General features: G+C 37.5%; 1 protein-coding gene across 1 annotated transcript in view; it reads left to right on the top strand.

The window, feature by feature from the left end:
* Positions 1 to 7845: 7845 nt before the first annotated feature.
* The window catches only part of LOC126262558 (probable 28S ribosomal protein S25, mitochondrial), a 33416-nt gene continuing 14212 nt past the window's right edge, over positions 7846 to 27049 (top strand). The window contains exons 1-2 of the mRNA XM_049959256.1: positions 7846 to 8066; positions 19910 to 20016. Of these exons, the coding sequence (XP_049815213.1) occupies positions 7930 to 8066; positions 19910 to 20016 (244 nt within the window). The 5' untranslated portion in view covers positions 7846 to 7929. The remainder of the gene's footprint in view (positions 8067 to 19909; positions 20017 to 27049) is intronic.

Raw genomic sequence — 27049 nt, 5'->3', positions numbered from 1 at the left:
GCAATGTTATTTTGTCCATCTCGTTGTGAGGAGATAATTTTAGCTATACTTTATGTTGGACATGGTTTCTTCTGCCAGTATCATCAGTTAAGCAGAAACCCCATTCATTTTGCTCTGGCTGTAACGGACCTCTGATGATGTGACACGGTATGTGCGAACTCCTAGCTTATCAGAAGGTGCTTAGGAAAGCTATTTTTCAGCCGTTGTCATCTGTTATCCAGCAAACCCACAAAACTTTGCTCTCACTGTAACAAACTACTGATAGTAGGCAACAGTACATTATAACTTCAGAAGGGGTATGATTTAATTTGATCTGATTAGCGCTGGGAGACATCAGAAGGGCCTTAAGAATATTTTTTCAAATGCGTGTATGTATCCATGCTTCAAGAGAATAACTTTTGTGGAAACAAGAAAACATCTCAAGGGGTGATATGATGACAGATGCTAACATAAAAGTCCCAACTGACGTTATTTCCCATTTCTCTGCATGGATTCGTGTGTGTGTGTGGGGGGGGGGGGGGGGAGGGAGGTGGTTATCTTCTTACACATATGAATTTCAATATTTCTCTGATAACTTTTGGATAATAAATTACCATGAAAACTAAGAGTGTCGAAAATGGTAAGGAATCCTGGAAATTACAAAGCTATACATAACACAGAGTGATTCTCACTTGTGCTTCAGAAGGTTGCCCTGTGTGGATGGGTTTGTTGCCTGACTTCCTGCAGAGAACATTCCAGCAAGGGATGGGTGTCCATTCACAGGCTGACTGTACTTGCTGTCGACAACAGGTCCAACTTGCTTTATGCACACATAGAACTAGCAAACTATAGGAAGCTGAGTAAGCCATGACAGAAAGGGAAAGACCATCAGTCCCAACCACTAGAAACCAACCAGTGGAAGCCCAACTTTCCTGTCCATAGACGAAAATAACGGAAAGAATCAGCAATCCCATCCCCATCTTTTATAAGCTTGAGTAACTTAGACTGCAGACATGTGTTCACAGTCATAGAGAATATCACTTTGTCAAAGTTGTGGGAGTTTGTTGCTATTATAGATCTATGTAAAGCAAAGTCTTTAATATCCTCATTCTTTGTTGAGAATGTTGCTCCAGAAATATTAGTTTCAACTAAATCTGAAATATTTGGGCAAATGCTTTCATAGTGCTGTATGTCTCTGAACTGCAGTTTCTCAGCCATTACACTAAAGTGATATACTGATGTAATCAAATTATGATAACAGTACTATGGTGAAACACTTTATTCATTTTATTGTTATTATTACTAAAATCATAAGCATCAGTGGCATGTTAAAAGTAAGACTGATTGCCATTTTATGTTTTAAGGTGAGGGGGAAGGGGGATGGGGAAGACAGTAACTGTGACCATCTACCCTAGAACTGAATCTTGGATCTGCAGCTGCTAACTCTCTTACATCCAGGAGCCTCTGTAACACACATAAAGCCACAATAAGTACCATCCTCCCATCATACATAATTCCTAATAAATTAAGCCTCACTTGCACATACTCTACTCTGGCATCTATGGGGTGATGGGGGGAGGTGTTTATCTTCTTACGCTTATCAATTTCAACATTTCTCTCATAACTAAGAGTGAACTTCTCTCAAAACGAAGAGTGTCTAAAATGGCAAGGGATTCTGGAAATTACAAAGCTATGTGTAACACAGAGTGATTCTCAGTTGCACTGTTCTCTTGACGAATTTCTCATGTGTATCTTTTTGTACTATCTCAGTGTTTCATGACACTGACTACTAAATATATGAATGCTAGTGTTTTCGTTTATACACCATTTATGTTAGTAGCACATATCCTCACCACACGTGGTCTACATAATTTGAGGCTAATCTACATTCATCCTTATTCAGTATTCCTGTTTCAATAGTCAAAGGTTATTTCAAAGAAGTAATATCTACAAGGTTTATAGGGTACAATAGTTCTAAGTAAATCAGGTGTTCACTTTATTTTTTAACTTCCTGTTAATACTGAAATCAAATGTTTCAATGTTGCATGTAATGTTTCAGCACTGATTTGATCTGAATGGTATCACAGAACAAACATATTCCAGGAGAAAATGTATTACTTTTAATTGTTTATTATGATACTAATAACAACAGTTAATATGCTTTACTATTTAGTGTTAATGTTAATGGAATATTTTAAAACCCATGGTGAGCTCATTAAAATAATTTGTTAGAAGTTAGAGTGTGGTATCAGAAAATCCATTCACTGTTACAGAAAATGATAAATTCTAAATTCATTGGAATTACAATATAATAACTGCTAAAAACAAATTTCTACAGGCAACCTGATATAACAGTGGGTTGTTTTTGGGAAATTAAGCCCCAACAGTTTACAATGTAACTCTCATAGGCACAAAGGCCTACAGATTAAGACACTTAATATTTACACTGCTGAACATCGTTTTCGATTCATATTTGCAACTCACACCTCAAGGAATGCTGTGAATTGCACATACTATTAATAACACATAACTCAATAGACATATATGTTATATTTACATGCATCACTTACTGTTTCTATCTGGCCGTTGTGGCCGAGCGGTTCTAGGTGCTACACTCTGGAACTGCACGGCCACTACTGTCACATGTTCGAATCCTGTCTTGGGCATGGATGTGTGTGATGTCCTTAGGTTACTTAGGTTTAAGTAGTTGTAAGTTCTAGCGGACTGATGACCTCAGATGTTAAGTCCCATAGTGCTCAGAGCAATTTGAACCATTTAGTGTATCCAGCAGTCCCTTTATTAGAATTCACTAGATGACAATAAAAGATGAAAGAAAGATTCAACTCATTGTATCCATAATCACACAGTATAAAAAAGTAAATTTATCTTGATACACCTCCACAAATTATTATTTATATACTGCAGCATGATACGAGACTTCAACTACTGTCTTCAAATTGTTTCAGTTGCATGCAACTCCTCTTCACTGAGAAGCTGCAACCAAAAGTGGTCGTTTTATAACAACCATAACGAAATCGTGGAAAGCAGGTACCAGGTGGCAGTTACTGCCAGATTAAAAATAAATAAGGAATGAACTCAGTATAAGGAACGAGACCTTTCGTCATTTCAGTAACTGCCAGACAAAATTTTAAAAACATATGTTTAATTTGTATACTTGAACACTGTCTTATAACAATAATATTTCCTAATTCACACTGCCAGCGTATAACATTGATTTTTAGTTCTGCAGAAATAGAGCCCACCAGTCTAAATGTATGAAAATCGTTAATTTCCTCCTTGTAACTACAGTGACTTTTCTTGTAATGTTTAGTTTTTGTAACTGGATAACTCGTGATTTAGGAACGCTGTTGTAAAAACGATACTTATTGAAAAACTCCCAGCTGGAAGGAGGCAATAAATATCGGATACCTATAAAAAAAGAGTCAGAATTTGTACCTGAAGAAAACTACACAAGATACGAATTGAATGGCTCACTGTACAAAAGCGCAAAACAGGATACAAAGTAGTAACTGTATGCATACTCAAGGCTAGCATTTTGGAGGAGTTTGACTATAGTTTACCAAAAATCCTTGAACTAGTTCTGACGATTGCAAAAAGTCATTGCCTATTTTCGAGCTGTTTCAAACAACTTTCTGGTTCTGAGAAACGCCTGGAAGTACTCAACAGTGCTGCCAGAATGGCGTTTTCGCTCTGCACATGTATGCAACGATTGTGGATTGCTGCCACTCATCCTCATAGATATGTATGTGGCGGCTTGTGAGTATACATTTTGGTTGTACACAGATCTTTAGATTGAGATAAATCTGAGAGTGTGAAATAGCTTCTGCAATGGAATAGTTGTGATAATGAACGAATTTATATAACTACAAGAACTGTCAGTAACAATAAGGAAGGAAGGAACTGTTTTGTGGAATTTTGTTGTTCTGTACACAATTAAGTACAGTTTAGGGAAAGAATGAAATCATGTTATAGTTTTCCCTACTCTCATACCTGTATTAGTGCACAAATTATGTTCCGAGCTAAAAATCAGACCTTCTTACGTTGGCACCCACTCAACCACTTACACGTATTGTACACTTCTTTGTTAAATGTTTGCTTGTAGCTACACTTATTTGATTTTGTCACATTTTCAATCAACTGATCTGGTCTTGGAGGCCTTAGTTCCTTTGCAGCTAACTTTTTGTCTTAATTTACTTCTCTTTTCGTGTTTAAAATAGATTCAACAGAGTTTTTGTTGACACTGTACATGAAATCTGATTCCTGCACAGCAAACAAACGACTTCAAACACAAATTGCCGTTTGTGGAAATGGAATACCAACATTGTCACTTGAGCGCAGTTGAAAGAAACCTGCTGAAATGGTGTAATCTCCTGAAATCCACAAAATAGGTTTTTCTGTCAGTGTAAGTGTAAAATACACTCACGTCCAATCTAATTTTGCTGCATAGAATGCGACCTGCCATATTTGAGGAGTATGCTAGTGGGGTTTATGCTAAGCGAATGGGGGATAAAAGTCTTCTGCAGTGTGCTACCACCAGATAGCATTGACATAAACTGCTACTTGAGTGGTGAGGACTGACAATGTGCACTGTAAACCGTGCATGTTGTTTATCATATCCGTATGTATTTGACCTATAAGGCAATTATGTCATGTCAGTTGCACATGTGCAAAAGCTCCTTAAAACGAGCACAACTGAAGGCACACTCGTGACCCTTATGCCAAGTTCCAAGGAGTCTAGAGGAATAACAATACAGCATACAGTGGTAGATTTAAGTGGCGTATATTTCAGATTACCACATCTGTGTTATGTTTACCAACAATCAAAGAAAAATTAATAATAAATCCGCAAGGCGTCAAAAGTTAGGGTCTTCGCGTGCTCTTGTCCTCTTATACACCAACTGCCACTGGATGTGCCGAAAATATATAATTTATTAAGCACTTGTAAAGAGGAGGTAGATGTAGATAATCTGACAGAGGAAGTAGACGCCTTGAGGAAATAGGAGTTTATATACCAGTCTGATTTCAAATCAAACTACGAGGTATGGCAATAAAGTAATGAGACTGATTTTCTTTACAAGATGTGGCAACCCTGCAGGCTTGCCTAGGCACAATATCTTTGACTTTGGTTTATAAGCTGCTTCTAGTCCAAGTGGCACATCGATGCAACTGCTCAGTCGTGAGCAGGGGGACGCAGAAAGCTATGCGTATAAAGCAATGTGCTTTCTCAGTTGTGCGCATGACGTCACGGTGGAAGCAGCTGTGCCAAACAGTACACAGTTCGAATTGTGTGTGATTGTTTTTCTTGTGTTGTTTTGTGTTTGAAGGAGTATTTTGATTGAGTTCTTTCTTCTGAGGTACTCAGTCAACAGCGGAAACATTCGGAATTCGGGAGTGTTAACGGTTTTTGCTGTAATTGATATTTGATTCGGAACTGAAATAGTTAGCGATAGTGGACAGCGGAATCAACATTGTGTTCGCCAGCTCTATAGTTTATGGTTCATCCTGTCAAATTCTTATTGGAGAATCTACAAGTGAGTGAGAAAATTAATTTTTACAATGTCAGGCTGTGCTGTAACGGGCTGTTTTTCCTACAACTGGAGCACAAAGGGAACTGACGTAATGTATCACAGTTTCCCGCGTAATGAAACATTACAAAAACTATGGTTGTCGAAATGTTGTAAGAAAGACAGTGTAAATGTTGCGCATGCAAGAATATGTTCTCGCCATTTCGCAGAAACAGATTACTTAAGGGATTTATAGTCTGAATTGCTTAATTTGCCCCGAAAAAGAACGCTCAAGCCAGATGCAGTTCCTTCGCGCAATTTGCCGTGCAGTAGTGCGACTGTCAGTGTGTCACTTGCAACAGAAGACAGAACCAAACGGTATAAGAAACGAGAACTACATAAAAATTCTCTGGAAACTCTGGAAAAGCTGTCACCAAATAAGAAACATCATAATAAGAGCACATGTACAGATGACAGTTTTTTTTTTTCAGACACAGATAAAGTTACTTTGTTGAATACTGTAGTGTCTTTAGAAAGAAGGAATGCTGTTCTTACAAACAAGTGTGTGCAACTTCGAGCTATTAAGTAAATTCATTTCAATGCGATTAAATGAATAGTATCTGATTTATTTGAGCCGAGGTTTCGAATTTCAAGTGTGTGTCAGTGTGGTTGTGATCTGACATTTTACCGATGTGTGAGGCATAAGCTGCGAAAGAATATAACTCATCAGTTTTAACTGTAATATTTTAGCAGCAGAAAAGCAGTTTAGACATCTCATTTCTGGTATAAACAAAATCTTCCGCCAAAAACTTGACGTAAACGCGCATGCCGTGTCGTCTGCTTGTGAGCGCTTGCTTCCACGCTGACGTCACTAGGCCAGCCAATGGCAGAGCAGAGCGCTTACTGCCCAACCTTATTATTTAGTAACCTTGGTCGTGAGTTATACTACAATAAGTTAACACATGTTTGTGCATCTTGTCACGGAAATGAAACCGCATAACATTGCGCAATGGTATTCCATTTCTTTTTGCGTTAAATTGGGTGCTTCAGAAGGTTTTTGGAGAGGAGGTTATGTCAAGGGCTCAAGTTTCTCGTTGCCATAAAATGCTTAGTGAAGGCAGAACGAATGTTGAAGATGAAGACCGCAGTGGACGACCATCAACCTCACGGACGGATGTCAACTTGGCCAGGGTGCGTGAACTCATACGATCTGATCGAAGATTGTCCATGAAAAAGATTGCAGAAGAACTGATCACTCGAGAAATGGTTTATCTAATAATAATTGAGGATCTTGGTATGAGAAAGATTTGTGCAAAAATGGTCCCCAAAAATCTCACACCACAACAGCGAGAAACACGGAAAAATGTTGCATCCGATATGTTAGAGCAAACGGAAATCAATCCAGAATTGTTGAGCCATGTTGTCACTGGTGATGAAAGCTGGTTTTTTCAGTACGATCCAGAGACAAAACTTCAAAGTTCGCAATGGTGCTCAAAAGGATCACCCAGACCGAAAAAAGCTCGCATGTCAAAGTCAAAAGTGAAATGCATGCTTGTGTGCTTCTTTCATTCCATGGGAATTCTTCGTAAAGAGTGGGTGCCTCCTGGACAGACAGTTAACCAATATTGCTACAAAGAAATTTTAGAAAGACTTCGTAAAAGAGTTCTTCGAGTCCGTGCCAACATTGCTGATAATTGGATTCTGCATCACGATAATGCGCATCCCATACTGCTCTGTCAGTTCAGCAATTTTTAACCTCAAAACATTTCAGCACCTTATTCACCAGATTTTTTCTATTTTCATGAGTCAAAACGACAGTCAAAGGACACCATATCAAACAACACAAGATGCCCAAAAAGCTGTGACGAGGGTCTTGGAGGATATAACAGAAGATGAGTTCCATAAATGTTACCATCAATGGCATAAGCGCTGGAAAAAGTGTGTGCAATCAGGAGGGAACTACTTTGAAGGAGAGAACACTAAACTTGAATAAAACGGTAAGCAACATTTTTTTCACATCAGTCTCATTACTTTATTGTCTCACCTCGTATATCCACTCTGTTAACAGCTCCAGAAGGAAGTTGTGAAGAATAGGGTAGGTAGTTAAGCTGTCAGGTGAAATTATTAAACATTTCTCAGTACACTCAGCATAATCATGTAAAATGAATTAGATAATACTTACTAGTAGCAAATATGAGACCGAGAGAAGAAAGTAATGAGTCAATGTAATAGACTTTCAGAACTTACTTGTGATGTACTTACATAAGCATTTTTGTTTAAAACAATCGACTATCAAATCGAAACTACTGTTGTCGAAACGAACAAGTGTAGTTCTGTACGTGACGAGTATCTTTGGTGACGGACGGTAGTATTTGTTTACATTTGTGCGTTGTTTGTATGAACCGGCAAGTCTTAAATATTAGCAATGCCGTTTATGAAAGGGCGAGCACCTATAAGGAGGACTCTGAAGTATCTTGAAGCAGGAAAACTTATTTTCAAACCCAGAGTAAAGATATTTACGGTTAATTACAACACATCTGGTGATCATCATCAGGGAGCAAGGTGAAGTTGCATACGTCGAATGTAAAGTATATATAACAGTAACTATTGAAAGCTTTCCTTCGTCTACTTATGTAGTACTCTACGTAAAACCATGTTTGCTGGAGCGCTGCGAATGTTCGAACGTACGCGAGGAATCTCGTTTGTGAACCATTAAAACAAGAAATCATATCTGACATGTAGCGAAGCCAAATGCTTACGTCCGCGACTTATTGAAAAATCTAACGGGGCCCCAATACGTAACTTTTACCTACAGTAGATTTGAAAACATTTGTGATGATGGTGATATGGAAGGCTAGTGAAAACAACATGTCAGGCGCCTCAGCATCAAATTACATAGCAGTGTCAAAAACTGCTCCAGACAGCGGTATGATTATTGCAGCACGACATAAGAGAAAAACATAATTACCTCCTCTTAAACAAAGAGTTTCCAGAGATCCTTTGACTGTCGAAAGATTGGGGCCATACTTAGGCGAACGTTGTTCCATGATCCTATTTTGATAAAAACTGTTGTCACCCCAGCCATACAAAACATTAAATAGCTGTTGTTTATCTCCTATTGGTAGCTAAATATTTTCTTGATTAATTGATTTTTTTTCTTTGAATTAAAGTTGAATACCCTGTTTACACTACGTAACAGTAAGGAATTTTTACAGCAAACACTGCAGTTTGCCTTGTAATTAACAGGAATTTTCATTCTAGACATTAGATAGTGTATCACTGTTTAAAATCATGTTGCATACCCTTTTAACTGAGTGTGTAGCTCCACTCTGAATTATAGATAACAGGGAAAGAAGCACATGAATATTATTTTTATGTTCTGCCTTAATTACATCAGCATGACTAACATCCAGTTACCAGTTAGGATGAATGGGCGTAGGCAGAGAATGTACATTGGTAACAAACAATATCCTGTTGCAGAGAATGCTCTACAGCATGACAGTCATGATCTCAGCGCCATCTAGATTTTGCCCCCAGACACCAGTTTCTCAGAATTCCACAGATGGGAACTAGTGCTACAACACGTCCTTGGTTCTCGCCACCCGTAGGACCCTAATTTACATTAATCCTTTCCATCTCAGCGTTTCTTCATAGTAACTACTTCTTTCTTCTCTCTGTTTCAGTTTTCTCCATCTTTCATTTACTGATCTATTTTTTGGTGTCCTCCCCCCCCCCCCCGCCCCCCCCGCCCCACACACACATCTCTTACATACAATCAACTTAGCTTTTCACTCTTATTAGTGCATAGACGATGTTTTACCAGTCATCTCTGTCTTGCATATTACCCTGTCTCCACTTTTAAACTCTCGTGTTTTCATATCTTGTCTGGTGCAGTCTTTCCTTCTCATCCCATCCAGTAAGTCTCTCCGATCCAAGGTTGTGACTTTTCTGCACCACTTTTCCTTAAACTCCCCATCCATTTCCTGTGCCCCTCTTCCTTCCCCTTCAACTCTTCTGCCAGAAGAAGGAGCCACAGGCTCTCAAAGCTTGCGTAAATTAAACCTTTGTGTGTGTGTGTGTGTGTGTGTGTGTGTGTGTGTGTGTGTTTTTTCTCCAACCACAGCTTGGTGAGTATGCAATTACATTATATTATCATAACTTAATTGTTTTAAAAGAAGGTTGTATACCTGGAAGAATCCTGGAGATACTAATAGGTATCAGATAGATTATATAATGGTAAAACAGAGATTTAGGAACCAGGTTTTAAATTGTAAGACATTTCCAGGGGCAGATGTGGATTCTGACCACAATCTATTGGTTATGAACTGCAGATTGAAACTGGAGAAACTGCAAAAAGGTGGGAATTTAAGGAGATGGGACCTGGATAAACTGAAAGAACCAGAGGTTGTAGAGAGTTTCAGGGAGAGCATAAGGGAACAATTGACAGGAATGGGGGAAAGAAATACAGTAGAAGAAGAATGGGTAGCTCTGAGGGATGAAGTAGTGAAGGCAGCAGAGGATCAAGTAGGTAAAAAGACGAGGGCTAATAGAAATCCTTGGGTAACAGAAGAAATATTGAATTTAATTGATGAAAGGAGAAAATATAAAAATGCAGTAAATGAAGCAGGCAAAAGGGAATACAAACGTCTCAAAAATGAGATCGACAGAAAGTGCAAAATGGCTAAGCAGCGATGGCTAGAGGACAAATGTAAGGATGTAGAGGCTTGTCTCACTAGGGGTAAGATAGATACTGCCTACAGGAAAATTAATGAGACCTTTGGAGAGAAGAGAACCACTTGTATGAATATCAAGAGCTCAGATGGCAACCCAGTTCTAAGCAAAGAAGGGAAGGCAGAAAGGTGGAAGGAGTATATAGAGGGTTTATACAAGGACGATGTACTTGAGGACAGTATTATGGAAATGGAAGAGGATGTAGATGAAGATGAAATGGGAGATAAGATACTGCATGAAGAGTTTGACAGAGCACTTAAAGACCTGAGTCGAAACAAGGCCCCGGGAGTAGACAACATTCCATTAGAACTACTGATGGCCTTGGGAGAGCCAGTCATGACAAAACTCTACCATCTGGTGAGCAAGATGTATGAGACAGGCGAAATACCCACAGACTTCAAGAAGAATATAATAATTCCAATACCAAAGAAAGCAGGTGTTGACAGATGTGAAAATTACCGAACTATCAGTTTAATAAGCCACAGCTGCAAAATACTAACACGAATTCTTTACAGACGAATGGAAAAACTGGTAGAAGCGGACCTCGGGGAAGATCAGTTTGGATTCCGTAGAAATGTTGGAACACGTGAGGCAATACTAACCTTACGACTTATCTTAGAAGAAAGATTAAGAAAAGGCAAACCGACGTTTCTAGCATTTGTAGACTTCGAGAAAGCTTTTGACAACGTTAACTGGAATACTCTCTTTCAAATTCTGAAGGTGGCAGGGGTAAAATACAGGGAGCGAAAGGCTATTTACAATTTGTACAGAAACCAGATGGCAGTTATAAGAGTCGAGGGGCATGAAAGGGAAGCAGTGGTTGGGAAAGGAGTGAGACAGGGTTGTAGCCTCTCCCCGATGTTATTCAATCTGTATATTGAGCAAGCAGTAAAGGAAACAAAAGAAAAATTCGGAGTAGGTATTAAAATTCATGGAGAAGAATTAAAAACTTTGAGGTTCGCCGATGACATTGTAATTCTGTCAGAGACAGCAAAGGACTTGGAAGAGCAGTTGAACGGAATTGACAGTGTCTTGAAAGGAGGATATAAGATGAACATCAACAAAAGCAAAACGAGGATAATGGAATGTAGTCAAATTAAATCGGGTGATGCTGAGGGAATTAGATTAGGAAATGAGACACTTAAAGTAGTAAAGGAGTTTTGCTATTTAGGGAGTAAAATAACTGATGATGGTCGAAGTAGAGAGGATATAAAATGTAGACTGGCAATGGCAAGGAAATCGTTTCTGAAGAAGAGAAATTTGTTAACATCAAATATAGATTTAAGTGTCAGGAAGTCGTTTCTGAAAGTATTTGTATGGAGTGTAGCCATGTATGGAAGTGAAACATGGACGATAACCAGTTTGTACAAGAAGAGAATAGAAGCTTTCGAAATGTGGTGCTACAGAAGAATGCTGAAGATAAGGTGGGTAGATCACGTAACTAATGAGGAGGTGTTGAATAGGATTGGGGAGAAGAGAAGTTTGTGGCACAACTTGACTAGAAGAAGGGATCGGTTGGTAGGACATGTTTTGAGGCATCAAGGGATCATAAATTTAGCATTGGAGGGCAGCGTGGAGGGTAAAAATCGTAGAGGGAGACCAAGAGATGAATACACTAAGCAGATTCAGAAGGATGTAGGTTGCAGTAGGTACTGGGAGATGAAGAAGCTTGCACAGGATAGAGTAGCATGGAGAGCTGCATCAAACCAGTCTCAGGACTGAAGACCACAACAACATACTTTTGTTGTAACTCCCGTGTCATGTTTTCATTTGCACTGTAATTCAAATTTACTTACATTTTGGCTTATTCACATTCTTCATCTTTTCTTTTCTTCCTTTTTCTCTGTAACTCTTAAAAACAGCTTTTTTCCCTTGGCTTTGAGTAACCACCCTCTTCATGGTAAGAGCAACTGTTGTGTTGGTAAGCCTCTGTGTGAGCTTGCATCTCTCTGCATGAACTTCTCACAATACACATTTAGGAGGAAGCAGTGTTTGACTGATTCTGCAAGGAATGTTCATTCTCAGACTTGTTAACAGCTAACCACGCCATGATGCAAAACATTGTACTTGCACTATCTGCCACTGGCATTGGTTGAGCATATCTGTGATACTTTTGTGCTTGCTAAATGAACTCATAACGAAATTTGCTGCTTTTCTTCAGATCTTCTTTGTTTCATCTGTCAACCCTGTCTGATATGGATCCCCGACTGGCAAGCAGTATTCAAGAATTGGCCAAACAAAGGGTTTGTAAGCTACCTCCTTTGTATATGTACTACCATACAGTTTCTGAGTATTCTTACAATTAATCTCAGTCTGGAATCTGACTATCTTGCATTTAGTCGTATGGGGTCATTCCACTTCACATTACTTGTCTGCATGCTTACTTCAAGGTATTTTATGGGTGTGACTGCTTCCAGTGATTGGCCTACAATTGTGAAATTGTACAGCAATGAGCCTTTATGTCTACTTATGTGCAGTATGTTACATTTGTTTATGTTGAAGGTCAACTATCAGTCCATGCAGGACTCTCCAGGTCTTCCTACGTATTGGTACAATTTTCAGTTTTGCAACTTCTCTGTGTACAATTGCATGTTGTGCTTTGATATTTAAAGATTTCTCTCTGTTGAGAATGACATGCTGTGTTCTGTTTGCTGTAAACTTGTCAATCCACTCACATAGTTGGCTTGATATTCTGTACACTCTTATTTTGTTCATTGGGTGGCAGTACAGAACCATATCGATCACATTTCAAGCCGTGTGGCATCAACCAGGGTGCCAGTATCTACTGCTTTCTGGATCTCATGATTGAATAGGGAACTGGATTCCACACGATCATTGTTTTCAGAACTCATGTTGATTCATAAAGAGATTTTCAGTTCCCAGAAATATCATGATAAGGGATCTTAAAAAACATCCAAAATTCTACAAGAGACTAGTATCTGACATATAGGCCTATTGTGTTGTGCATATATTCAACAACTGTTCTTGAAAGTGTGAGTCATCTGCACCTTTTCCAATCACAAGGAATGCTTCTCCTCCAGTGACATATATTATGCAGCAGCTAGAAGAGGAGCAAGTTCTTTTGCATACTCATAACAATATACCATCAGGTACAGTGCCTTTTCCTCTGTTGGGTGATTGCAGTTTCTTTTCTATCCCATGGTCACTTGTTTCAATATCCATCATCTTGATGTTTGTGGAGCTTTTTAAGGAGGACCACAATTCAATCCTCAGTGAAAGGGATTTGGAAAAAACATTTAGTATTTCAGTTGTCTCTCTGTCATGCCCTCTTTTTCAATGCCATTGTGGTCACAGAGTATCTATGGCTTTGATCTGTTTCTTCTTGCTAGTTCATTAATAATAATAATGGTTAAAATAATCTGTGACATTTGTGGCTCAATCCATATGAAGTGATCCAATGAGAGTTGCTTGACCATTCCCCCCCCACCCCCCCCCCCACCCCCGCCGCATTTGATTATCCTTGATTGAGAAGTTCAAAAGAGTTTTACCTTGTGCCGTTACTGAATGGCAGCCATTTTTATTTGTAAGTGCGTGGCGGTTTTTGTATTTGGAGACATTAGTGTTAATTTGAATATTTTTGCACTTGCTGAAATTGCAACATTGCAATTGACATGTTTGTTTTTATCAAAGTCTCTTCTGCAACATTGTTTATTACCCAAAATACCCTAAATTCAAATCTAACTATTCGAAATTACCTCTAAAGTTTGGTATTGAAAACTTAGAAAATCCACTTTTTAGATCCATAAACTACTAGCCTTATATAGAAGAAGAACACTGACAAATGTTTTCTTAATTTGTTATAAATTTTTGAAATTTTAAAATCTATATTTTTATGAAGTTAGAAAGCTAGATACCTCTTAAAATATTTATTTTTGTAAATACAAATACTGAATACAAAAATTTGATTTTTGCACATTTTGTACATCTAAATGATAGCAAAGTACTGTAAAAATTTCAACATTGGTATTTGAGTGTGAGCAAACATATGAATTAAAAGAAAATTATGAAATAATTCACATTATGCTACAATTGATCTAATGGTTGTTGCCTGTTTAAATAGTTTATTGTTTCGTTGTGATAAAATTTAGTTGTAACCTGTATTTAGATAACACTATCATGTTACGTTTAGTTAGTATTATTTATTTTATTAATAAAATATTAAATGATTGGAGCTTTTCTTTTAGTTCTAAAAAAATTGCCCATTTACATCTAGGTTTATTGTCAATTAAAGTAGCACATTATTACAAGTTCAAAATGGTAAAAGTAAAAGAATAAACATGTGAAATTTCTGTATTGTTGAGAAGAGTACAGTTTTATGCATGAGTTTACTCCTCAAGACAAATGTAACAGGAGCTCAGTGGACAGAGTTACAAGTCTGCAAAGGAGCCTAGTAGTCAGTGACAAGTCTGTACATGAACTGTGTACCCCCACTACATTTGCAGAGTGTGGTGTTGCTGTAGTCAGTCTGTTCAGAAAACTCTGTTACAGTAGATATACTTACTTCACTGAGAGTGTAGAATATGTTATGTGCTTTTGTTGTGAGTGTAATTTTTAATTAACTAAAATAATTTTTACAATTTAATACTAAATAAATTTGAAAGACTAATTGGAATGCAACAAAATGGATGAATAGTGCTATCTTAGACATATAGTAAGTGAAGTGTGTCACAAAACATTTTACAGTTCAGTTTCAAAAAACATTAGAAAATGTTAATGACTTTGATGAAGAGAGTCAAACTTAGTTTAATTAACGAATAGGTTTTTCTGTATCATCACTTTGTGGGTATCATAAAAAAAATTCTTAAGTGCAATCAAATTTTTGGAAATAATGCTCTGATCTACTCAAAGTTCACAAAAAGCCATTAATTAAAGGTTTGAGGAAAATGAAACTTGAACTTTTGTCCCTGTTAAGTGAGAGTAAAACAGCTTCCCAAGTGAAACTTAATGTGGAAATTCTCTATGCCCAAATTGTTACTTAAAAATATGTATTGTGATCCAGGACCAGAAGCATGTAACCTTGTTAATTACATTTATACTCCTGAGGAAGCTATTAGCAAATTGGATTTTTGTTGTTCTAATTTAGAGGTATGTCCTGCACTGAAAATAAGAGACTTGAATAGCAGAAAAAGAAAAGCAACTAGTGAAAGCAAGGTACAATGAATTTCAGACAAAATTAGAAAAAAAACTTAGAATCAAGCTTTAATTATGCAGATACCAACAATATTTATAAAAAAGAAAATCTACATTCAGAATCATCCAACACTGAATATTTGAACTAAATTGAGAAGTTAAAAAGTAGGTGTTCAGTGACACCTGAAGAGTTTGCTCCCTGACTCACACTCAACAGAAAAAAAGGTCACTAGTTCATCATTTCTAATTGTTTGGTTAGATTAATCTGAAAATTAGTGCAAGAGCAAGGCATTCTACCAGCTGTAGGAAAGACAAAAGGAGTAGGAGAGAGTGGAGAAACAAACTGAAAGGATTCAGCAGTGTTTTGAAGACGATGAAAACAGTAGTGTGTGCCCTGGTAACAAAGATAGCAAAAGGGTTATCTTAAATGGATTTAATGTAACAAAGCAGAAATGATTAGTGCTGTCAAATTTAAATGAACTATATGCAGCTTTTAAAAATGCTCATCCTGATTGTAAAATTGAAAGATCAAAATTTTGTGGCCTTTGCCGTAAGTGGTGTATTCTGGCCCTCTCCTTAGGAAAACACTCCATATGTGTTTGTTTATATCATCAAAATGTTAAACTGATGACTGCCGGTGCAAAGCTCAAGGATGTTAACTGCAAATAGTTACTAGCTTTAATGGCATGTGACACAAAGAATTATGACTGGATGAGGGGTTTGTACAATAAACGCCATGATAAAAAAACCACCCTTGAATTGTTTAACGAATCTTAGGAGGAAATACCCAATAATTTTAGCTTCAAACAGTGGGTCACAACCGACAGGGGGGAAACGATAACAGTGGTTAAATCTCAGGAAGGATTCTTTGAATCTTTAACTGATAACTTTGAAAATCTCAGAAGTCACCACTAAGTCTCTAAAACTCAAAGTAACTATTTGAAGGACAAAAAAGCGCAACTTTATGAAACTGAATGCATAGTGTCAGCTGATTTTGCAGAAAACTTAACGTTTGTGGTTCAGGATGAAATACAAGGGTACCTCTGGGTCAATGACCAGGCAACAGTGCATCCGTTTGTTTTGTGCTTCAGAAATGAGAAAGACGAAGTTTGCATTTCTTCAATTTGCATTCTAAGCGACTACTTTGAGTACAACACTTTTGTTGCCAACGTATTTCAAAAGTATGTAACAAATTGCATGAAAGAAAAGTTTCCCAAGGTTGAGAAGCTCATATACTTTTTAGATGGAAGTGGTAGTCGATGTTGTTGTTGTTGTGGTCTTCAGTCCTGAGACTGGTTTGATGCAGCTCTCCATGCTACTCTATCCTGTGCAAGCTTCTTCATCTACCAGTACCTACTGCAACCTACATCCTTCTGAATCTGCTTAGTGTATTCATCTCTTGGTCTCCCTCTACGATTTTTACCATCCACGCTGCCCTCCAATGCTAAATTTATGATCCCTTGATGCCTCAAAACATGTCCTACCAACCGATCCCTTCTTCTAGTCAAGTTGTGCCACAAACTTCTCTTCTCCCCAATCCTATTCAATACCTCCTCATTAGTTACGTGATCTACCCACCTTACCTTCAGCATTCTTCTGTAGCACCACATTTCGAAATCTTCTATTCTCTTCTTGTCCACACTAGTTATCGTCCATGATTCACTTCCATACATGGCTACACTACATACAAATACTTTCAGAAACGACTTCCTGACACTTAAATCTATACTTGATGTTAACAAATTTCTCTTCTTCAGAAACGATTTCCTTGCCATTGCCAGTCTACATTTTATATCCTCTCTACTTCGACCATCATCAGTTATTTTACTCCCTAAATAGCAAAACTCCTTTACTACTTTAAGTGTCTCATTTCCTAATCTAATTCCCTCAGCATCACCCGATTTAATTTGACTACATTCCATTATCCTCGTTTTGCTTTTGTTGAAGTTCATCTTATATCCTCCTTTCAAGACACTGTCCATTCCGTTCAACTGCTCTTCCAAGTCTTTTGCTGTCTCTGACAGAATTACAATGTCATCGGCGAACCTCAAAGTTTTTATTTCTTCTCCATGAATTTTAATGCCTACTCCGAATTTTTCTTTTGTTTCCTTTACTGCTTGCTCAATATACAGATTGATAACCCTGTCTCACTCCTTTCCCAACCACTGCTTCCATTTCATGGCCCTCGACTCTCACAACTGCCATCTGGTTTCTGTACAAATTGTAAATAGCCTTTCGCTCCCTGTATTTGACCCCTGCCACCTTCAGAATTTGAAAGAGAGTATTTCAGTTAACATTGTCAAAAGCTTTCTCTAAGTCTACAAATGCTAGAAACGTATGTTTGCCTTTTCTTAATCTTTCTTCTAAGATAAGTCGTAAGGTTAGTATTGCCTCACGTGTTCCAACATTTCTACGGAATCCAAACTGATCTTCCCCAAGGTCCGCTTCTACCAGTTTTTCCATTCGTCTGTAAAGAATTCGCGTTAGTATTTTGCAGCTGTGACTTATTAAGCTGATAGTTCGGTAATTTTCACATCTGTCAACACCTGCTTTCTTTGGGATTGGAATTATTATATTCTTCTTGAAGTCTGAGGGTATTTCGCCTGTCCCATACATCTTGCTCACCAGATGGTAGAGTTTTGTCATGACTGGCTCTCCCAAGGCCATCAGTAGTTCTAATGGAATTTTGTCTACTCCCGGGGCCTTGTTTCGACTCAGGTCTTTCAGTGCTCTGTCAAACTCTTCACGCAGTATCTTATCCCCCATTTCGTCTTCATCTACATCCTCTTCCATTTCCATAATATTGTCCTCAAGTACTTCGCCCTTGTATAAACCCTCTATATACTCCTTCCACCTTTCTGCAGCTTTACTGGTAGTCGATACAGTAAGAAAAATAATTTTTCAGATCTTTGCAACTGCGAAGTAGATTTCAGGTTGGAGACTGAACAGCATTTATTTATTTATTTATTTATTTATTTTTTTTTGCCTCTTTCCATGGTAAAAATGCATGTGATGGAGTAGAAAGTACAACAAAATGTGAAGTGAGTAAAGTCCGCCTACAAATAAAACCCACAGACCATATTCTTACAATAGAGGACACATATGCCTTTTGCATTGATAATGTTAAAGACATTACCTGTTTTCTCATCAAAACAACACTTCAACCAGTTTTGAAAACAGTACAGCAATAGAAGGAACAAATCAATTCTACATATTCCTTGGCATTGCAGAAAACTTAGTTCACTGCTATGGAACATCAGAAACCAAAATTTATGATGATCATTGTGTCAGTAAAATTACATATCTGTTTTTAACATTGAATATCTCTCTGACATATATGTATGATGGACTATGGTGACTTGCACAGGTTGAAAGAATAAGTTTGGAAAACAATAATGTTTTTGTGCATTTTTACCACCTTGCAGACACATGAACATCTGCTAGTGACAAAGTTTCGATACAAATGAAAAACTTATTAAGGAAGCTTTCAGTGCTTGAACTTACCACAGCAACTGGGAGGTCTTATTCTATATCACTAAAGCTGCCTGAGGAAATAAGTGTTCTTAGCAATCACTACTATGATTAGAAAGCACTGCATCTCAAAAGTATGTTAATTGAAAATATTTATTTTAAATTTGTTGAGATAATATAAATGTTTAGTTCAATAATTTTTCGAATTTTTGCATATAATTCAATACCTTAACATCAGTAATAATTGACTGCATGTAGCAAATATCACATATGAATTAGGCAACAACCATAAGATCAATTGTAGTTTAATGTGAATTATTTCCTCATTTTCAAAAATTCATATCTTTGTTCACAGTTAAGTATCAATGTTGAAATTATTTTACAGTACTTTGCTGTCTTATAGATGTACAAAATATGCAGAAATCAAATTTTTATATTTAGTTCCACCAGAGATAATGAGCCCAAACTTTATTTTTCATAAAGATTTTCAAATTTCAGAAATTTATAAAAAATTAAGGAAACATTTGTCAGTGTTCTTGCTCTATATAATGCTAGTAGTTTATGAGGAAAAAAATACACTCTGATAAATCATTCTTTGGTCATTATTTTTGGGTCTAAAAAGTGGATTTTCTAAATTTTCAATACCAAAATTTGGAGGTCATTTTGACTGCTTATTTTTGAATTTAGGGTATTTTGGATGATAAACAGTGTTGTAGAGGAGACATTTCTAAAAATAATCATGTCAATTGCAATGTTGTAACATGATCCATTGAAGAGATATTCAAATTAACAGTTAAGTCTCCAAATAGAAAAACTATCATGCACTAACAAATAAAACTGATTCCCATTCAGTAATGATTCAAGATAACATTTTTGTAAAAACTGTTTAGAACTTCTCATTTATAGCGTGATCATATATTAAAAAATAAATATATTTAAAAATGGTCAAGTAACAAACTTTAATTTTTATTGGTTCACTTCACTTGGATTGACCCTCATATTATAAAATAATTCACTCTCATAACTGTAAGTAATATATTTTTCTTCCACAGGGACTTTGTATTTTGGTACCTTCCTCAAATTCAGTACAAAAATCCAGATGTCCAAGTTGCAACATTTAAGAACATGACACCATCACCTTTTATAAGATGTTTCTTTGGTAAGTAAACACAATACCTTTGTGTGGTATAGTAACTGAAAACCCAATGTTGCCCAGTTGTTGATAAACTGCCTATTTGCTTCTGTCTCGGGTTGTTCGGCCGACGTTCGTCTGATGATTTTACTGACATTTCGCCAGCACGAGTGGCTGGCATTGTCAAAGCTTCACCATCCATTGCCGGTGGTGAACTGGAGCCGAGCTCACGGGTGCAGACTATATGTACCTGGCGCGCCAACGTCCGAGGGCTTCTCCACGGTCATTTCCGGTGCGGTTCACCTCTTGCTACCTGCAACGGTCGTTCGCTGCAGTGCAGGAAGCCAGGATCCGTTTACCATAAGGCTTTCCTCTTTCATGTTGAAGCTGTTCCGATGTTTGTGTATTTCTACAGCTTCTCTAAACAAGCGGGTGTGATAGTGCTTCTCTACAGCCAGAACTTCCATGTCGGAGAATTTTACTACATGGTCGGTCTCACTCAGCACGTGCTCTGCCACGGCCGATTTCTCAACCTGCCATGTCGCTTATGTTATTTGATCCTGGTGTTGATTGATCATCCAGTCATTCCAATGTCAACTTTTCTGCATGTGCATTGTAAGCGGTATATTCCCGACATTGCAAGTGGGTCCCTTTCATCCTTCGCCAATCTAAGACATAGTTTGATCTTCCTTGTCGGTTTGAAAATTGTCTTTACGCCATGTTTGTGCAATATACGGCTGATTCTGTCCGTCACTCTGGGAATGTATGGCAGAAAGGCCATATCAGACATTTCTTTTCCCGATTTCTTACTTCGCCGAGTGTTTGGCTCTGTTACACTTCTAATATAATTTGTGGAGTACCAATTGCTCCTCAGAACACTTTCAAGGTGTTGCATTTCATGTTTGAGGTGCTGCGGCTCACATATTCATCCTGCTCGCGTTACGAGCGTATGAATCGTGCCTCTTTTCTGGCTCGGGTGGTGGTTTGATAGTTTGTGCAGGTATTGGTCCATGTGTGTCACTTACCATGCATGGAGGGTGAAGCTTTGACAATGCCAGCCACTTGTGCTGGCGAAATGTCAGTAAAATTATCAGACGAACGTCAGCCGAAGAACCCGAGACAGAAGCAAATACGCAGTTTGTCAACAACTGGCCACGAAAGCCTTAACAATTTTGTATTACTGACATAAGTCTAATATTAGATAGGAAAAGGAAGCAGATTTGTAGCACAATGCAGAAACAAAACTTAATTTATATACGAGTTTGTGGAAGTATTAATAGTATATTCTCAATTATTTGTAGAATTCACCCCCTTCATACACCAACTCTATCTCAAAGGTTACCCCAACTATACATTATTCTAGTAGGTTTATGTGATGTATATGAACCAAGTTTAGTTGAAATTTCTCCAGGCATTCCAGAGCTATGCCTACCTGTCACCACTTTTTCATCCCCAACCATACAAATAGGATTGCTAGGGTTATTGATATCATGGGAACAACTTAATCTGTATCATGCAGTAAAAGCTGTGAGTGAAAAAAATACATATTTTAGTCATTTCAGAGTTTAATGTTTGTTCAACCGACTCTGCGTAGACTGTATTGCAATCACCAGTTTCCTTCCAAACTTTTATTTGTAGAAGACCCACAAGGTAATTGTTGTGCCCTGCATTTGTTTCTATGTGGTTTTGCCTCTTTGGAATCTAATAGACAGCTTGTTACGTGTGATATGAAATATAAGTATGATTTTATTGAAAGATCTAATTTCTGTTATTCGTACAATTTTAACACAATGGAAAGAGTGAGGCACATATTAATGTGTGTGAAACTTTGAGAATTTGAAATTAGTTTCCAAGATGATAATGGTTTCAGTTTGTATTAAAATGACAAATTTTATTTGTCTGCCTTGTGAAAGTATGAAGAAAATTTTGTGAGCTGGCTGTGAAAGAATATGTTTATTAGATCATAAATTTCACCTTAGTTTTTGACAGTATTATAAAAAGTATGTGAGCTTTCATAAAAAAAAAGGCCTTCTTTTAAACAAACATACATTCACGCAAGCACAACTCACACACATGACCACTATCTGTGGCCACTGAGTCCACACTCAACAACAATATGTGCTTCAGTTAACTCATTATTTACATTGTAAAAATACCTTTGTCACGTTGGACTCTGTTGACACAGCTATAGATGTAAAGCTCGGCTATTTTTTTAATGTATCCTATTGCTGTCTTTGAAATCTTTTTTTGGCAGGACAGAGCGGATCAGGTTATAGTTGTGGAAAAGGGGCCAAAATCAGTTACTGTTAGTTGCAGAAAACCACACAACTTTATTTTCCTAAAAGCACTTAATCACACACACCCTTAAAAAGATTCAAAACAATATGGCTGCAAGCCCGAACATAAGTTATTAAAATTGCTTTAAGGAATACGTGCGGCTGAAGGCCTTTCTTAAAAAAATTTACATAAATACTCGGCTGAAGGCCACACACTGGACATAGAGCAAAACTTTCTTTAAAAATTAGTTTAATAAAGAATCTTCAGAAATTTAATTTAAGGCGACTGAAGGTCTTATCTAAAAAAGCTCACCTGAAGGCCATGTAATGAACATTGAACAACTCAAAGCTTAAGGCCTGGATAACAAAGATTTCAAATGGAGCCAATCTCCTTTTTAAAATTAGTTTTAAACAAATCAGTCTCGGAAGCTTAGTTTAAGTTGGCTTAAGGCCTTGTTTTAAAATTTAACCAACTAAATTAATAGGCAGCTAAAGGCCTCGTTCAGTACTTGAGACAAAAAATCACAGTCTAAAAACAACAGAACAGTGGTGCTCAGAAGTGTTCCAAGGGTCGGCCTGAGGAAGTAACTCTAACATAAGTTTAGGTGAGACAGGCAGCCAAGAATAAGACTAAATAATCAGATGGCAACCCGACCCAGGGACAGCTGAAGGACCGACCACTAAAAACAGCCAAGGCGCAATAACCACTCAAAAATATGAACAACACTAAAGGCTGTCGAACTACACACCATGCCAGACAGCATCAACACAGCGAGGAAACATACACTTGGTGCTCTGTCCCACCCGACCGACTGCCTACTCCAGTAGACAGACAGCATTCATAACTGCTCAGTCGAAATAACACAAGCTACACACAGTTCCACATAGGCACTTGCACCAAGAACTCCGATAGTCCTAACCAATCACTGTGGGACAACAAGGACGAACCACAAGTCAACACACACAGAGTTTCCATAAGCGGTCGGCGACCAAATACATGTCTACCGATGAGACAACCGACTGAATGACCAACCAAGGTCATCCCCACTCAAGTCATATGTGTCAGCAATGATCATGCCAGTCTTGGCTGTCCGGAGCTCGTTGCAGCTCCATCCCAACTCAACTCAATGTCTGTTCGGAACTCAGAGACACAGTAACCCAGGCACACAGGCTTGGACCCAACCATGCAGAGGTAACACCTGCTCACTGGCCATGACATCTCTGCACAAGGGAGGCACCGACCCACGTCCGGCAAGATGACCAACTGACGAGGCCCAGAAATGGTTAAAAGACTAAATACACGTTGACTGATGAGATGACCGACCGAACGACCAACCAGTGGTTGTTCCCACTCCAATCTCCTTCCATTGGACAGAACATGTGTGTCGTCAGCAGTCAGCGAGTACTGGCTGCCCACACCTCACTGTCACTCCGTCCCAACTTAACTCCTGATACACGACAAGCTGGAAATACTAGTGGTCGTTTCAAAGGTAATATGACAGTGCTCTTATCGATACGTGCTGCTGCTGCCACTCATGGGCAGGCTAGCCACCAACTTACTGACGCCAGTAAATCAAATAAGAAACGAGGCGACAGTTCCATAGAGACAAGCTGTCAAGTAAGAAATGGCATGAACGTGAGCCATGCATGGCTCAGTATTCTTTTTATATTTTTAATGATATGCTCCATTAAGAAGGAGATTGTGTATGAATTTCAATGTCTTCTCAACAACAGAAAAAATTATAGACTTACCTTAATACTGCTTCTCACTGTGCTGTCTTTATAGTCAACATAGTTTAATTCTCAATGCCCCTTTTGCTTGAACTATTTTAATAACCTCGAGAGTATAAATATATGCATCCGGCTATGTGGAAAGATGTAATATATTTTCAAAAATTATTGAAGCCTTCACTGAGAGAACAGTATTAACAGCCTGCCTCAGATTGACATGGTTTTTATTATCACTTCGCCTTCAGCTTAGCAAAACTGCAGTAGATTTTAGATTTTTCAGTAATATTATCCATGTTATGCCTAAGCTTTTGGTATTTAGTTTGTGTTCAGAGTTTTCAGTTAATTTTCAGAGGCACATCTTTTGGAGTATTATTTTTGGCTTTACTAGATGGCAAATTCTTCAGCAATGGGATTACTTTTTCATTGGAACAAATGTTAGTAGCTTTCATTTCTGATCAGTTGTAGTGATTCCAGAGATGTGAGTTGAAAATAGTATTTGGTGAGGTATTTGCAGATTATTGGAATTTCCTTGTAAATTTTATTAAAGCTGGAACTAAACAAGAAAAAGTTCACAAACCGTGATCAATCAGAGAGACTAACTACACTGAGAACAGCTACTTAATCGGCCGGTGCACTCAACGGATTATTTATTTACCAAAAGTGTCAGCAATTAGGTAACATTCTGAGGTGTAAATAAAAGCATTAAATTTCTCCATTAACTTTCTATCAGTTTTTGCCTCAGTGAGCTCTGGGAGTAAACTACATAAAATGTTTTGCTACTTCATTGTTCTACTTAGACCATGCAGTACAAAAATATTCACTCTTCCACTTCAGGTACAAGTTGTTTACCTCTTCTACTTATTCCTCCTATCAAATCTATCTAAATTGCAAAATATATGCAACATGTTTCCACAAGTAAGCTGTGATGATAAAGTGCTCCTTGCTGCTACATTTTTCCACACAAATAACATTTTATTTGGTGCCCATTCCTATCCCCCTTACCCTCCCTGCCTCACACATTAGTTGCCATTTCTTGGGCTCTTAGTAAGCTCTTTAAAAATAAATTTAAATGTAGTGATCATGGAACGGGTTGTTTTTACAAATTTTTCACTAGGGGTGCCTCTGGCTCCAATCTCGACTTGGTTCTCCAAACAACTGTTGGATCACTTGGGTCTTACCTTGGTCCTAGCTACTACACCGACATAACTTAATGCCTGCCACTAAATTTTTGACTAAAGTCTTAGATCAGGCCCAACAACAGTCACAGCAGTGTTTCTCTAATACTTGTAGGTTGTTAGTGTGTCAATTCTGCATAGCCATTGGTATGATACATAACCAATCAGAGGCAAGAAAATAAGAAATTTTAGAGTCAAAATACAAATTATTCTCTTTTCCACTGTTGTCACAAATACGACCTTTTTCTCTGAATATGTTATGATATACAAGGTCGTGGTTAGGTTAGAATCTAATAGCATAGCTTTAGTTGCAGCAGCCGAATATTTCGATGACTCAGAAGGAGAGTGTTACAACCCAAAAATCAAGTTTTTCAGCAAATCCATTTAAAGTTTTTAACTACAGCTAGTAAATAAGTGATTCATATAACAGCAATGAAAATGGAAACAAAATTAATATTTTTATTGCTCTAAAATTTTATCTATGTTTCAGTTTAGTCAATGCTTTGTTTTAGGTAGCTTTACTATGACTTTTTTGAGTTACAACACTTTCTCATTTCAGTGGCTAAATAAAGCTTTCAAGTTGTAAAAGTATTGATAAGTATTTTATTACATATTGCTTACTGCTTCTTACTTTCATTTGCTTCAGAATAAATTTGTATAAAACAATAAAATGTGCATTTGTGTACAACATTATATTAGTAACATAAAGAGGACTTAGTACATGCAAAGACTGCTGAATGCAATAAGGTATAAAGATCACAGTTTTCAAAATACAACATTATTAATCAGAGTTATCTTCTAGAATGCAATTCACTTTCACATTCTCATAGAATTGGGCACGGTCACTTGAAATTACACCATTTATACACAGATCAAGCAAATCTTTCTTTTTCCTGCGTCTGTTTCTGGTGGTGAAGAAAATGTTGCATTAAGTACAGTGTTTGAAGGTATGTCTCTCTTTCCTCGTCACACGCTAATCTTCATGAAGTCATCTTGCTCGTAAGAGTGTTTGTAGGAAATGGTATAAGGATTCTCTTTTCTGATTTCTGTGATCTTGATGTCACACCAGTTTACATTTTCACCATTGTGTTCTTGGAAAAATTACTACCCATTTGTTGTGCTAAATGTTTCAAATCTATGACATCTTGGGTTCTGTTTTATTGACTCTGTAAGCATTGCCTTTTTACTTGGCCAGTTTCAGTACTGTTACCCACTGGGTTGGTACTAACATAGGTCATCCTTTAAAAATGCCCTGTTTTTATCTTTCAGTGATGGAATGTATGGAGTCATTTTCAGTCTGTGTGTGGCCTTTGATCAGTAATTTATGAGTTACAACATTAATATGACTCATATTACATACACAGGATAAAAATAAGGAAGCAATGAATTTGTTATTGTTCTGCCCAGTGCTATTATCTGAAAACAAAACTGCTTGTTGCAATACTGAGCGGGTCAAAGACGTGACAAATTTTTATACGCATATACCAATCTAGAGTCAACCTCTTTTGGCCAAAGCCTCATGCCAAAAATATCCCTGGCTATTTGCAATATCATATACTGTAAAACTATAATATGACAGCTTCCTTTTATAGCATAAAGAAGAACACTCACCACAAGGTGAGGGGAGAAATACCTGAAGATCAAAGCAGCACGCAGTTTTGTTTGGAACCTGTTTCACTGATTCAGTATCTACAGTCTTCTCATCTCTCGGCATTTGTTTTTCTTAAATGGCTCTAATAACTTTCTTGAAGTTCTAGTTTTTGAGGTTTGATGCTGTTTTTATATGCAGTATATATGCAACATTGGTCCTTTTTAGTAGTATGAAATGCTAAATTAAGTGAATGAAATACTAATGTGTATGCATGCTTTGAGAGATGA

This window comes from Schistocerca nitens, chromosome 6 (genome assembly GCF_023898315.1).
Source record: "Schistocerca nitens isolate TAMUIC-IGC-003100 chromosome 6, iqSchNite1.1, whole genome shotgun sequence".
NCBI classification, from domain to species: domain Eukaryota; kingdom Metazoa; phylum Arthropoda; class Insecta; order Orthoptera; family Acrididae; genus Schistocerca; species Schistocerca nitens.
This window is presented reverse-complemented; position numbering and strand designations above follow the sequence as displayed.